Below are 14,372 nucleotides of genomic sequence, written 5' to 3'. Positions count from 1 at the left end.
GGCGCCCAGCAGGTCGGGGGCAAGGCTTCCTCTCCTCTCCTCTCCCCCATCCTCGCTTTGTGTCCCCCCAAAAGCATACACTGACAAGTCAGAGCCGGTGGATTAGGTGGTTGAGGAGTTTATTTAAGGGAGGAGATTTAATATTTGTTCTTCCTCGGGGAGGGAGTCTTCAAACAATACCGAAGGGCACAGGAAGAGTAGGGGGAAGAGTAAGGGTCTGGAGGGAAGGGGGAGGGGCCACAGCCAGACAAAATGGCAACACACGGTCACAGGCACTACTGACATCACAGACACAGCAGAAGGTGTAGAATAGGGGGTCCAGATCAAGCCTCCAACCACCCGGGATGGGTGGGGGTGTAGAGGGAGGGAGGGAGCAGTCACGAGAAAAGGGGGAGAGGAGTGGGCTGGCCCCACAGACCCATTGGCTCTGTCCTCTGATTACCTAGCTGTCAAGTAGCGGGGGTGGGCAAGGGTACTTCTTTCTGCATCCCACCCCTTGCCCTCCAAGCCATACCTCTCCACTCTCCCCAGGATCCCTCAGTCCCCAGCCTTGGCCAGGGATGCTCTTCTCCACCCCTAACAAAACCCATCCCACAGGCCCTAGCCACTGCTAAACCTTGCCACTTTAAAACATATTTTCTTCACTGCCCCATTTCACTGTCCCTTCTGAAACTATCAAGCACGCCCCGCCCCACTCTAAGCCCCACTCCATCTAGAACCCTGACCACGCCCTCACCCAAGCTCGGCCCATTCCTGAATCCCCCTTCTTTCCTGCCCCCTTAGAATCCAACTCAGTCGTCTGTATGTTCCAAGCTGCATCCCTTCCGTGGGCTCAGGTCCCAGTCTAAGACCCACCCACTCTGGAGACTCACCCACTGCTTGGTTCAAGCCCCACCCCTTCTAGAACTCTCAGCATTCTCCCAAACCCTGTCCCCAAGCCCCCAAGTCCCCAAGTCATACACCTTCCATAGAACCAAGTCCTACTCCAAGCCTTGCCACTCTGCGGCCCACCCGCTGCCTCACTCAAAGCTCTGCCCTTTCTAGAACCACGCCCTCGGCCTCCTTCCAAGCTCCACTCCAGAATGCTCTAGGGCACTCCTCTCCTTCATTGCCAGTATGTCTGGAACCCAACCCACCTGCTTACTAGTCCCCTTCACCCCAGAGTTCCTCTCCAAGACCACCTTGGGTCCCAAGCCCCCAATCTCTGCCTTTCTCAGGGTTGAATTTTCTGTAATAGACCCTGTTCAAGCATTGCTGGAGGAATCAAGGTCAATGTTGGGAGAAGGGGAAGAAGAGAAGTCAGAGTCTGAAGTCATGCCCACCCACTCCACACAGCCTAGGTGTGTCTCCTCCCTGTCCCCCTTTCAGAGTCCTCCCCAACCTCAGGGCACAGGGCCAAGGAACAGAGAGGGGCCAAGGGATGCAGGGGAAGGGCTAGGGGTAAGAGAGGAGCCCCCTTAAGATTGGGGTCTTAATGCATTAGGGGAGTAGAGTGGGGGCAGGGCTCAGACAGACAAATAGATATCTATATATATTTATATATATATGTAAGATATATATATAGGTATATATATATATATATATATATATATATATATATATATGTCAAAGACAGTTAAGGGTCTCCTGGCTTGAGGGATGGAGACCTGGGGTGTAGGGTTGGGAAGGGGGGCAGGCCTTCTCCTGAGCTCTTGCCCACCCATGGGGTCCTCCCGGGCTGCACTGACCTGTGGAGACAAAAGACACAGAAAGGATAGGGGGTCCAGACACAGGTGGACCCCTTAGGGAGGGGCTGGGATGCTATGTATTTGCCCTGGCGTTACCCTCTGCCTGGCATGCCTTTTCTTCCTTTTTCTTTCACTCAGAGTCCTGGAGTCAGTTTCATTCCAGCTGCCCCTACTGGGATTGATATACCTCGTCCCACTAGATTAGGTACCAAAGAAATTATGGTCCCCACTCCCCCAACCCAAAGAGATCCATTAACAGGAACTGTTCTAGTCATTGGTTATTAACTATATTGAACCAAACAAAGATTCTCATCATTGTGGAGCTTACATTGTAGCAGGGGAGACAGATTTCAAACAATGACCATAATATATAAAGTGATCTAGCATAACATAAGGTGATAATAAGTGAAATGGAAAAACAAAAAGTAGACCAGGATGAGGAGCAGATTAGGAGTGCCAGTAGGGGAAGGGAGTTTGCTGTAGTAAGTAAGGTAGTAAGTAAGGTAGCCACAGAAGACCTCATTGAAGAAGTGACACTGGAATAAAGAGTTAAGGAGGTGCAGGAATGAAGCATGCAGGCAACTGGGGGAAAGAGCATTCCAGGCAGGGGGTACAGCCAATGCAAAAGTTCTGGGGTGGGACAATGTTTAGTGTGTTTGAGGAACAGCAAGGAGGTCAGTGGGGCTTGAATGGAATGAGCAAGGGAGAGCGGTGGGAGGTAATGTCAGGGAGGCAGGTAATGGGGTCACATAGGGCATTGTGGACTAGGTTGTGAGGCCTTCAGCTTTGACTCTAGATGAGGTATAAGTCATGGGAAGATTCTGAGCAGAGAAGAGTAAAATGAGAGTAAAAAGTCTCATGTTATGTTGTTTCTATTATTTCCTCAATAAGTGTTTCTTAGCAGTGCTCTAAGTGATGTGTGTACAGCATGAATAAGGCATGGTCACATCCTCTAGTCTACTGGGACAGTCAATAAATATAAACTAATAATTACAGACTGTGGTAAAGAAAAGCACAGGGTACTATGAGAGAGGTTAACAAAAGGGGACTTGTGAGGAGTTGGCCAAGTGTGTGAGGCTGTGAAACTCCAGGGGGAAAACAAGTATCAAGGCCCTGAAGTTGGATTGTGCCTGGCACATGGAGGTGGCCAGTGTGACTGGAAGAGAGAGAGAGAGAGAGAGAGAGAGAGAGAGAGAGAGAGAGAGAGAGAGAGAGAGAGAATGGTAGAAGGTGAGAGGTCAGAGATGTGAGGAAAGGAGCTAGATTGTGTAGGGCCCTGTGAAGGCTTTGGCTTTTAATCTGAGTGAAGTGGGAGTCCGGGCAGAGCTCTGAGCAAAGGAGGGCGATGGCCTGACTTAGGATTTAATGGTATCCCTCCTAAAGCTGTGAATAGAACAGAACAGGAATGGGGATGGAAATCTCCAGGGGAGATGACAGTGAGAAGTGGGAAGATTATGGATGTATTTTGAAGGTAGAGCCAACAGGATTTTTTTATGAATTAGATGTGGGATGGGTAATAAACTCCTCCCTGCCCTTTCCATCCTTTCCAAGTGCCAGAAGCTACCTCCACCCACATGTTGCCACCTAGTCTTTCCCCTCTCACACAATCCCCCTGCCTCTTCTCCCCAACTTCCCCCATCATCTCACTTCTCTTTTCAGGTCCAGAAAGAAGGCCAGCAAGTCTTTCCAATGCCCCCGCCCCGCCCCTTTTCCTTCTTTGAAATTCCACACCACCTCCCTCACCTTGAGAGTTGGAGAGAGGTGGCAGATCTATCACCTCCTCCCAGATTGGTGAGCTTGTCTGACCTTCATGACCCAAACCTGTTTACCCTCACCATCTATAGGCCTTATAACATACTGGCTTATTAATCACTCCTCTTCCCTCCACCGCTCCGCTGGTTCTCCACTATGCCAAGTCCCCCTGTTGTTCCCTCCTTTCATTGGTTGCTCTGTTCGTTTCTCTCTTCCATCCCTTCCCTAAGAGCTGCACTTCTACCTCTCCCATTGGCTCTTCATTCTGCCCATCTTCAAGCACCACTACTCCTGCTCTCCATTCATTGGGTAGGTTTTCGCTCTAAGCATTGTAGCTCCGCCTCTCTGTTGGCTCCTGCAAACTCCAGCATCTCACGTACCATTTACTCCGGATTCTTATTGGTTCACTGACCCGCCCATCTCCTTTCTGGTACCCTCCTTGGCCACACCGCCCGCCCGTCACTCACCAGACTACATCTGATTGGAGAAGGAGGTGGGCGCACCCTGAGGGCCGTAGCCTTGCTGCCCGTAGTCGCCCTGAGGGCCGTAGCCAGTGCCACCGCCGCCGGCGGGCTGCCCGTAGTCGGGCTGGTAGCCGCCTTGAGGCCCGTAGGAGTCCTGGGGCCCGTACCCGCCGGGGCCCTGCCCGTAGCCTGCCTCGCCGTAGGCGTCCCCGGGCGCCGGTTGTTTCTCGGGGGCTCCGGGAGGCGCGCGCATGAATGGGGCGGCCCAGCCTGTCTCCTTGAACACGAACCACAGGTTGCCGACCCAGAGCACCAGGTTCAGGAAGCCAAACACCTGCGGGGAGAAAAAGCCCGGCTGTCGTCCCACGCCCATTACCTTGGCGACCCCGGGGAACGTTGAGGCCGCGCGCGTCGGGCATGGATCTGCGGGCTCCGGAAGGATGGTGGTTTCTGAAACCCGGACCTTCCGAGTCCCGGCGCATGAACATCAAAGTGCAGAAAAATCACCTTGGGTGGGGAGGGGCAGGGAGCGTTAGAATTCAGATTCCCAGGGATGTTGAGATCTAGTAATATTACATATATGTGTTTATATATTTGCTCATCTACATGTTACATATACACGTTTATACATGTATAAAATATAGTAAACAAGTTTAAAATTTTAATATAATAAAATGTTAAACATAACTGATTAAATATGTAAATATGCCACTAATAGATGCATAAGTACACATATATGTATACTCAAATTTGTGTAACTACATGTATGAAGTATATAAATATATACTTTTATATTAAAACATTCATGTTTTATAAACAAAAATATGTTTTATATGATCTATAATAAATATATACAATATAATTCAATTTTGGGACAGGAACTAATATCCACAGTTGAGGAAACTGAGGCCCAGAGAGACTAAGTTGCCTAATATCTCAGCCAGCAAGTGACTCAGCCAGAAAGAGAGTTGGACTCTTGATATCTGTAACATTTGTATATGACTTACCATATGCCAATCCCTTTTCTAAGCACTTTGTATGTTATTAGCTCACTAAATACTCAACTTTGGAACAGGACCTATTCTAAATTTTCAATTTACATGCTCAAACTGAGGCCTGAGAGGCTGAAGAACTAGTTTCAGGTCATAGAGCTTCCAAGTGACAGAGCTGGGATTTGAGCTCAGAGAGACTCCAGCCAGTAGGGGGAGTCCAGGTGTGAAATATTTCAAGTTAGTCATTTTGCATACAAGGAAACTGAAATCCAGAGAGGGTACTGAGTTGCCAGAGATTTTACATGACCAGGCTGGGCCTGGGATCCAGGTCTCCCAAACTTAATTGGACAGAAGATCTTATGTTCTCCTCTTGGGGACAGTCTGTGGTGTCAAGATGGTTACAGTTGTTATCTAATCCTTCAAGACTCTGTTGTTGGCATGCCTTCTTCGGGAAGCCCTCTTGGATTTCCTCTGAGTTCTCCTCTCATTCTCCCTCCACCATTCCTCATGCCGGACTGCAAGTGACCCAGCTCCCCTCCCCAGCCAGCCCAGCCAACTTCCCAGGGCTTACCACCGAGGTATTGAGGCCAGAGGTCACAGGGTCTCTTATCTCCTTGCATGTATTCTCCTTCGTGTGGCAGCTAGGAATCCCCTTGATAATGGTCTCTGGGTCTGTGGCCATCTTCACATCTGTCAGCCCCTTGGCCCATGCCGACGAGCTAACCAGCCACATGAAGGCAAACACTGCTGTGGCCAGGAAGTCCTAGGATGGCCAGGGGAGAAGAAGATGGCATTGTGAGTGGGCTCCTTCATGCTGGGCTGTGGGACCTCCTCAGATCACAAGCTTGCTTGGTAGGGGGCGGTTCCCCTAGAAGAGGGCTGTCTGTGTCCTGCCTTTTCCCCAACATTCACTTGAAGGTGGCCCTCCTAGCTGGGGCTTGTGTGTGTGTACGTGACACAGAAGATGTGGGAGTATAATAGTGATAGGCGGGTGTGAGGGTGGGGGGATTCTGTGGGATGGCTGCCAAATCTGTGGAAAGTAATGTGTTTTTCCACTTTGATCTGAATGTGGGAATATGTGTCATCTCGTGTCTGGGAAGGTGTATGAGTACAGCTGTGTAGGAATCAGTGTGTCTGTGTGGCATGACCCGCATGACTGTCACCGTGAACCTCTGTGTGCTCCTTCTTTTGATCTATACTGTGTGCTTGTGTGAGAGGTCGCAGGTTTCCAGACGTGGGCCTGTCTGGGATTCTGTGTGGGCTAAAAGTGTGTCCCTGTCACTCTATGATTTGGTGTTCCTACTGTGTTTCCCCGAAAACAAGACCTAACCGGAAAATAAGCCCTAGCATGATTTTTTAGGATGATATCCCCTGAACATAAGCCCTAATGCGTCTTTTGGAGCAAAAATGAATGTAAGACCTGGTCTTATTTTCGGGGAAACACGGTACTGCTCATAGCAACGGCAGCAGCAGCAGTAACATGTATGGCTATTATGGTGGCTGCTTGCATGCAGGCCGATCTGGGATTTGGTGTGGCCTGTGAACATGGCTGTTTCCCCAAGGCTCCGGTGGTCCCTGGCCCCTGCATGCAAGTGGCTGTGGGGGCTCACCAGCATGGGCCCTTTGTTGTTCTCTCGATACTTGTTCTGCAGAAAGATGTAGGTGGCCAGAGCCCCCATGGAGTAGAGGAAGGCAAACACGGCCACGGTGACAAAGAATTCCGCCGATGAGGAGTAGTCCCCCAGAAGGAAGACTTTGGAAGTGCCCCCTCTGCAGTCGGGTGCATCAAAGTACACTTGGTGCAGCCTGCAGAGAGAGGTGGGCAGGTGTAGCCCAGACCCTAAGAACCCTCTCCCCCCTGCCCAGCCATGAGTCCCCCAAATTGACAAGGTCCCAGGAAGGGGAGGAAATAACCATCCACAGAGCACCTACTGTGTACCAGTCACATTTCATTGATTGCTCATAGCACCCCCAGGAAATAAGTCCTATTCATCCCTCACTCCAACCCAGTCACCTTGGGCCTCTTGGTTATTCATGGAACATACTAAGCACTCTTCCACGCCAGGGCCTTTGCACTAGAATGTCCTTTTAGATATCTTTATGTCTTACTCTCTTCATCTCCTCCAAGCTTTGTTCAACTATCCCCTTCTCAGTGAGGCCTTCCCTGACCTTACTATTTAAAATTAAGTTCAACCATTCCCTTCCAGCACTCCTTAGTCCCCTTCCTTGCTCCATTTTTCACTATAGCAGTGATACCCCATCTGACATACCATTTTTTTCTTGATTTTTGCTGATTTTTCTTGACTTTTTCGATAGCATCTGTAACCACTGTGACACCACAGGGAGAAGGCAGGGCTTTTCCCTTTGTTTTGTTCACTGTGGTGTTTCTAGGGCCTGAAACAGTGCTGCTGCATTGTAGATGCTCAATACATGTTTATTAAGTGAAACGTAGGCTCAGTGAAGTACATTAACCTGTTTAAAGTTACTCAGCTGGCAAAGGAATGGCAGAGTTGGGATCTGAACCCTATGTTTTCCCCCTGCATATTGACGCTTCTACTCATCCTACTTCAGGTCCCCAAGAGAAGGAAATGTATGCGTAGCAGAGGAGAGCCCAGAGACTACAAAATAGGAAGAGACGGGCAGACAGTAGGATAGAAGGCATCCTGGAACAGGATGTGTATATATGGGCAGGAGGGGCACACTGAGAAGGCATGGGGCTAAGGCCTTTCCCGTGGTGTGATGATGGAGGAGGGGTCATAAGGAGAAAATATGTGTGTGGAGGACTGGGGTGGGGTCCCTGAGCTCTCACCTCAGACTGGGGGGCAGGATCCTGAGACTGAGCAAATGGTGCCAGTGCCCTTGTACAGCAAAGGTCCTAAGGCTTATGTGTATTGATCCCCTACTAAGCACTTTACACAATTTCCTCATTCAATGACCCTCTCACCCACAATTCTCTAAAGCAGGTATTATTATACCCATTTTATAGACGAACAGAGGCTCAGCAAGGTTATTTGCTTAAGGTTGTGTAGCTGCTAAATGTTGGAGCTAAGAGTTAAATCTGGGTTTGAGTTTTTAGTGTGCTGGGTTAGGAGAGGGGGTATCCGAGGGGGTAATGAAAGGCCCTTGGGGGATATTGAGGCCGTGGGTGGGTTGGTTAGGGGGACCCAGGGCACGGACTTTTCCTGGGAGACTTGTGGGTAAAGGTCAGATCCTCAGGACCTAAGGTCTTAGGCATTGGAGATGTTGGAGGGGGATCCACAGATTTGTGTGGATTCCCAAAAGGCCTGCTCTCAGAAGCATCCCATGCTGCCAACTCCCTCAAACTCGGTTCCCTGGCTTCTGTGAGCCTATGGATCCTTGGTTGCTCCCCTGCTTCTTAGGCCTCCTGGCACCTCCTTTTCTTTCAACGATTGCTCAGGGCCTGTGCTGGGCTTTCTTCTCTTCACTCTGCCCTCTCACCCTGGGTGCTCTCCTGAGCCTCCATTTACTCTTAGTGCTCAAAATCCCCCAATTTCCAACTCAATTAGTGACCTCTTTCCTGAGTCCCTTAAACTTATTTATTTTCTTTATGTTAACAAACACTTACGGAGTACTTATTGTGTGCCCAACACTGTGCTAAACACTTTACAAGTATTAATTCATTTCATATTCATCATAACCCTGCAAGGTGAGTATTATTATCCAATTTTACAGGTGGGGAAATTGAGATCTGGAGCAGTTATGTGATTTGTACAAGTAGTGGAGGAGTCCCAGAAGCCTCTATTGAAATTGTGTCTGTGGGTCTCTGTCTCCCCAGCCTCCAGGAGGTAAGCATCTCCTTGAGGGCAGTGACCTTGCCTGCTTCTGCTCACTCTCATGCACCTAACACCGAGCACAGAGTATGAGTTCAATACATATCAGAATTGTGTAATTGGTTTTAATCATTCCCTCTAGCTAAATAGCACTCCCTCATTATTCTCTGTCATAAAACCCTGCGTGAGGATCCTCTCCATGAATTTCTCCCCATCTGCAATTATCCTCTTTATTAATTAATTTTTTATAATGTTGGCTGCATGCGGGTAGGGAGGTTGGTCTATTTTGTTCACTGTTATGTCCCCAGCACTTTAAGTAGTACCTGGCATACAACAGATTCTCAAAAAAATGTGTATGGAATGAATGAATGAATGAATGGGAATTAAATAATAACATTGGCTAACATTAGTTGAGTACCTTCTGCATTAAGGCTATATCTACTTATATCCTTTTACTTTTGAACCTTGTTTATTGCCCATCTCCTGCCCCGCCCTTCACTAGGCAATAGCCAGAGGGCAACAGCCTATGCCTGCCTTGCTTATCACATGTCCTAGACGTCCAGAGCAGTGTCAGGCGCAAGGTAGGTGCTCAGTGCATGCGCAGTGACCTGAGTAGGTGTGGTCCCCTGAGGGGGGGGCTAGGCAGGAGCCACCGAGGAAGAACTGTTGGCATGTCCCACCCCACGCCGCCCTCTCCCAGTTCTGCCAGGGTCCCAGAGGTGGGGCAGGGTGGGGGCACACCTGAAGGGGTACTCGAATTCGACCTTGATGCTGAGGTTACTGTGGGTCTTGTTGGCACAAAGCACACTCAGCTGGAGCTCCCCACTGTAACTGCCGCATGTGGCAAAGGCGAAGATGGCGAAGACCTTGGGCAGCAGGGATGGAAATGGCCATGGTGAGCCTGTGTGCATGTGGGATGGGGGTGCCCTCCTCTGGACAAATCAGGGCCCAGCACAGGCAGCAGCAGATGGACCGGTCCCCACCCCCACCCCCTAATCAGGGCTCATCGGGCCCAAGGACAAGCTGATTACAGGGGTGTGGCTGTCTCTTCCTGTCTTTCTCCTCCTGTCTCTCTCTCTGTCTCTACCTCTCAGTGCTCTGGCCCCCTCCTTTTCTCTCTTCTGTCTCAGTCTCTCTATTTCTATGTCTCTCTGCATTTTTGTCTGTCTCTGTTGTTCTCTATTGTCTCTGTTTCTCTCGGCATCTCTGTCTTTGTTTCTTTATGTCTCTTTCTCAGATGTCTCTCTGTCTCTCTGCATCTCTAGTATCTCTAGTGTCTCTTTCTGTCTCTTTTTTCTCTATCTCTGTGTGAATGTATGTCTCTCTCTATGTCTTTCTGTTTTTCAGTCTGTCTGTCTCTATCTCCCTGCTCTGTCTCTCACTTGGTCTCTGTGTGGTGCTCTGTCTCCCTCGTGCCTTTCTCTGTCCATCAGTCTCTCTTTTTCTCTTTTCTCTGAGTGTCTCTTTTTCTCTCTGTCTCTTTCTCTCCCCAACCCCATTTTTCTGCCTCTCGTCCTGTGTCTATTTCCCTTTGCATCTCTTTCTCTGTGCGTCTCTCTCTGTCTCCCTTTTCTTTGTCTCTTCCTGTTTGTCTTCGCTCTCTCTCCTATCTCTGTATCTCTTTTTTCTTGGTATTTCCATCTCTGTCCCCATCGTTCCCTGTCTCTCATTCTGTCTTTTTCACTGTCTCTGGTTTTCTCTTGGCTTTGCGTCTCTCCCGCAGCAACCAGCTTCAGGCTCCACCTCCCCTGCCTCTCTCACCTCAGGAGAGGAGGTAGGACGTCACAATCTTCCACTTCACAACGGGGGTACCCTTGGCCTTATGTGACTGTCACTTCATGACCCATCCATTCTCTGGCCCCAAACCCCTGGGACTTCACCCTACAGTCCCCTTCCACCCCAACCCACCCATTCATTCTTTGCTCCGCACCCCTACTCCACCCCTGCTCTTCCGGACCCCACTACCTCCCTCCTCTGTCCCCATGGCCCAGACCACACTCACCCATTGCAGCACCTTCACGAAGCCAAGGGGCTCCTTGACCACCCGGAACTGACCCCCGGCCACCAGCTGAGGAGAAAATCGGTGGGGAGGGGGTGGGGATGTTGGGGATGGAGAGGGAGGTGAGGGGTAAGGCCATCAGGCCCTGCTCCCCGGGGATAGGGCATGTGACCTCCGGGAGGGAGTGACGACGTTTGTTTGGAAAGGGGATGAGAAAGAGAAAGTGACACTTCGGGGAAGGTGTGGGCACAGGGTCTCTGATAGAAGACCCCTGGAGTTCAGAACCGGTGGAGAGGTCGGGGGAGATGGTGCGATAGCTGGCAGAGGGAGTTGGGGTGAGGAAGATGGGGGTGGAGTCAGGATGAGTTAGGGAAGGTGAGATCTGAAATGGTAAAGGTGAGTCAGATGGTGAAGGGGATCAGGCGCAGAGAGTGAGAAATGAGTCGGGGTTCATTGGGGTGGGGGAAGGGGTCTTCAGTGGTGACGGTGAGTCATAACAGGGAGAGAGTCAGATTGGCTAGGGTGGGGGAGGGGTCTGCAGCGGTAAACGTGAGTCAGATGATGGTGATAGGGGGGTTGAGGTGATGAGGATGGGGAGGGGTTGGTATTGATTAGAGGGGGTGAGGTTCTGAGGTGAAGAGTGAGATGGCAGAGAGGGTCTGGGCTGATGAAGGTGGGGGAGGGCTGGGACAGACTTCACGGGATATGTGCTGGGGGAGGAAAGACTGGGGGGTTTGGAGATCCAAAACCAGATCGACCCTCTTGGTCTGCCTTGGGGGAAGGGGTGGTCGTCCACTGGGGTACCGTCTGTGTTTGGGAGGAGCGGGTGTCAGCCCTCCCCCCACCCCCGCCCTCATGCCTTCTGTCGCTCTGTTTCCTAGCTCATCCCCAGCACCCTCCTTCTTCCTTCCACTCTGCCCTCCTCCCCCCTTGCCCATTCCCTGGTCCCAAGACCCCCTCTTGCTCCCTTCGTCGCCTGTAAGGAACCGGGCTTGTGGCAGCCCCCGCTGCGGCAGTGAGGACGGCCCTCGCTGCGGCAAAGGGTGCACTCCTTCTTTTCTCCACTTCCCCCTTCCCTCTCTGCCGCAGACCCCAGCCCCAGCGCCGGGGACCCGGGGTCCACTGCCAGGACCCCGACTACCACCTCTCAAGAGTCGGCGGGTCCGCTGCGACCCGGGCGGGGAGGCTGGGCAGCGGCGGGCTCTGTCCGCGGTGCTGGAACGCGTACCTGATTCACCACGTCCATGTCGGCCAGCAGCAGCATCAGCAATGCGGGGGGCGGGAGGAGCCTGCTAGCAAGGGCGGGCGCCGCGGGGGGGTAGCGCGCGATCCTCAGAACAGCCCAGACGGCCTCAGCTCCGCCCCTCGCGCCCCCCGCCTCTCTGGCCGCGCACGCCTGCGCACAGCCGCAGGTTCTAAGTCGCTGGCGGCCATTCCAGCCCCGAGGCTGGAGGCATGAGAATCCTGTAGGAAGATAGTCCTCTCTGAAAACACGGCTAGAGGTTTGAGGAGAGGAGGATCGTTCAGCCCTACAGTATGACATTTTGCCAGGCCCTTTACTGAGTTTGTAGAATGTGTTCACTCATTTAATCCTTACAACAGCCCTATGTAGTAGGACTATTAATTAGCTTCGTTTTTATGGATGAGAAAAAAATGAGTCCCCAGAGAGGTTAAGTGATTTGCACGAAGTCGCCCAGCTAGTAACTGGCAGTGCCCAAAGTCCCTGTAATTTAAACATAGGTAAAGGTCTTGAGGATTTCTTTTCATCTGCATTTAAGCACATCTTAGAACCCCTCCCTTCCCCTTCCAATCATTTCCCTTATTTCTCTCTTCCTCTTAGTCAAATTCTTGCCTATTCCAACTTTGCACTTTACATCTTGTTTATTCCTTAGCCCTCTCTTAATTGAATTACCCCTTCTTCATGCTACTAAAACTGGACCCAGCAAGATCAACAGTGACTGCCATGTTGTGAAATCCAATGAATAAACACAGTTGGAATTTAAGATGCTCAACCTCACTCATACTAAAAGAAATGCCTATGAAAACACTAAGATACTGTTTTTCATCTTTGAGGGTGGTGAATATAAAAAAATGTGATAATGCTCAATATTGGCAGGTTGGCCAGAAACAGACATTGTTATAAGTTGCTAGTGGAAGTGAAATTGGTGTAACTTCTGTAGAGGGCAATTTAGCAAAATCTAGCAAACAACAAACCCATATAATGTTTGGCTCAGCATTTACACTTCTGGGAATTTATCTTACAGAGAGATTCATACATGTGCTGAAAGATGTATAAGACGATACACTGCAGCTTCGTTCATAGTAAGAAAGAGCGGCTACTCCCTAGGTGCTCATTACTGGCGGCCTGTTTAAATAAAGTCTGATACAGCTACAAAATGGAGTACTATGCAACTGTCATCAATAATAATATGGAGACATGGAATAATTGCCAAGATGTTTAGTTAAGACATGCAAGATGCCAAATTGTGTAGGAATTGTGTACAAAGAGAAGGGAAAGCTTATGTTATAAATTATAGAGAGAAGAGCTAACATTTTAAATTGTGGCTGTTCTGTGTCAAGCACTGTTTTGAGAGCTTCACATATATCACTCATTTAAATCCTCACAGCAAACCTAGGAGGCAGGTACTATTACTATCCCCATTTTACAGGTGAATAAACTAAGGTGCAGAGAGGCAAAAGAATTTTCCTAAGGTCTCACAGCTGGTAAATAGTGGAACTAAGATTTGAACCCAGGAAGTCTGGCTCCAGGACCTGTTCACCACTGTGCTAACTTATCAGTATAGCATCCTATATATGTATCAAACGTATCTGATAACACAGGGGGGAAGGGAGATTTTTCATTGTATACCCTTGTACATTTTGAATTCTTAATTATCTGAATGTATACTTATATTTAAAAACACACACACTCAAACTCACATGAACATGTAATGGATATTTCCCAAGTATTGCCTTACTGGGGGAAAAGCATGGGTCTTGACAGTCAATTGCTTGAATTTAAATCCCACCTCTAATATTTATTCCTGTATGACTTTGGACATGTAAAATGGTTTAAAAGGCTACCTATAGGGTTGTTGCACAAATTAACCAAGATAATCACTGCAATGTATTTAGCACAGGGCCAAATAAATGGTTCATTTTACCTCCTATACATCTCTGGAATCCACTCACTTCTCATCATCTCTGCTGCCACCTCCCCTGGCGAAGGCGACCATTGTTCCTGCCAATTTTAGCATCGCCAGTCCCTTCCCCCTCTCTTCTGTTTTCAGCACAGCCATGAGAGCATCTATTTAAAATGCAAAGTTAACTATGTCACTACCCTGCTGAAATTCCTCCCATGGCTTCCCACTGATTTTAGGAAAAGTCCCAGATTTGGGGACCGGGCATTGATAGTCTCAGCATCATCTGGCCTCAGGTGGCCTCTCCCACCTCATCCCTCAAGTCTCCTTTCACTGTCTACATCCTGCCCATGACTTGTTGTCCCCACAATACAGCAGCCCATCCACTCCACATCTTTGTTTCAAGGCCTAGGGCAACTCTATATTCTAAGTCCCAGCCTCCAATTCTGGCTTTCCTCAAATTTCAGTGGCTTGCTTGCCACCAATTATGCAAGTGAGAAACCCCTG

At 49.6% G+C, this 14,372-nt stretch overlaps 1 protein-coding gene across 1 annotated transcript; it reads right to left on the bottom strand.

Annotated features, from left to right (window-relative positions):
* Positions 1–102: 102 nt before the first annotated feature.
* SYP (synaptophysin) lies at positions 103–12,089 on the bottom strand. Its single transcript, XM_033104789.1, has 7 exons — positions 11,954–12,089; positions 10,729–10,794; positions 9,468–9,592; positions 6,546–6,741; positions 5,507–5,698; positions 3,947–4,277; positions 103–1,727 (listed from the first exon to the last, which is right to left on the bottom strand). Exons 1-6 carry the CDS (start codon positions 11,987–11,989, stop codon positions 3,951–3,953), a joined length of 942 nt encoding a protein of 313 aa, XP_032960680.1. The 5' UTR covers positions 11,990–12,089; the 3' UTR covers positions 103–1,727; positions 3,947–3,950.
* Positions 12,090–14,372: the final 2,283 nt, after the last annotated feature.

The sequence above is a fragment of the Rhinolophus ferrumequinum genome, chromosome X (assembly GCF_004115265.2).
Source record: "Rhinolophus ferrumequinum isolate MPI-CBG mRhiFer1 chromosome X, mRhiFer1_v1.p, whole genome shotgun sequence".
Taxonomy (NCBI): domain Eukaryota; kingdom Metazoa; phylum Chordata; class Mammalia; order Chiroptera; family Rhinolophidae; genus Rhinolophus; species Rhinolophus ferrumequinum.
This window is presented reverse-complemented; position numbering and strand designations above follow the sequence as displayed.

What these genes read in the sequence shown, in the direction of transcription:
- SYP (XM_033104789.1), bottom strand. Translation starts at nt 11,989, where the DNA reads ATGCTGCTGCTGGCCGACATGGACGTGGTGAATCAG. An exon ending in GAATTCGAGTACCCCTTCAG is followed by an intron (nt 6,742 to 9,467) that starts GTGTGCCCCCAC and finishes CTCTCTCTGCAG; the next exon opens with GCTGCACCAAGTGTACTTTG. An exon ending in ACAACAAAGGGCCCATGCTG is followed by an intron (nt 5,699 to 6,545) that starts GTGAGCCCCCAC and finishes TGGCCATCCTAG; the next exon opens with GACTTCCTGGCCACAGCAGT.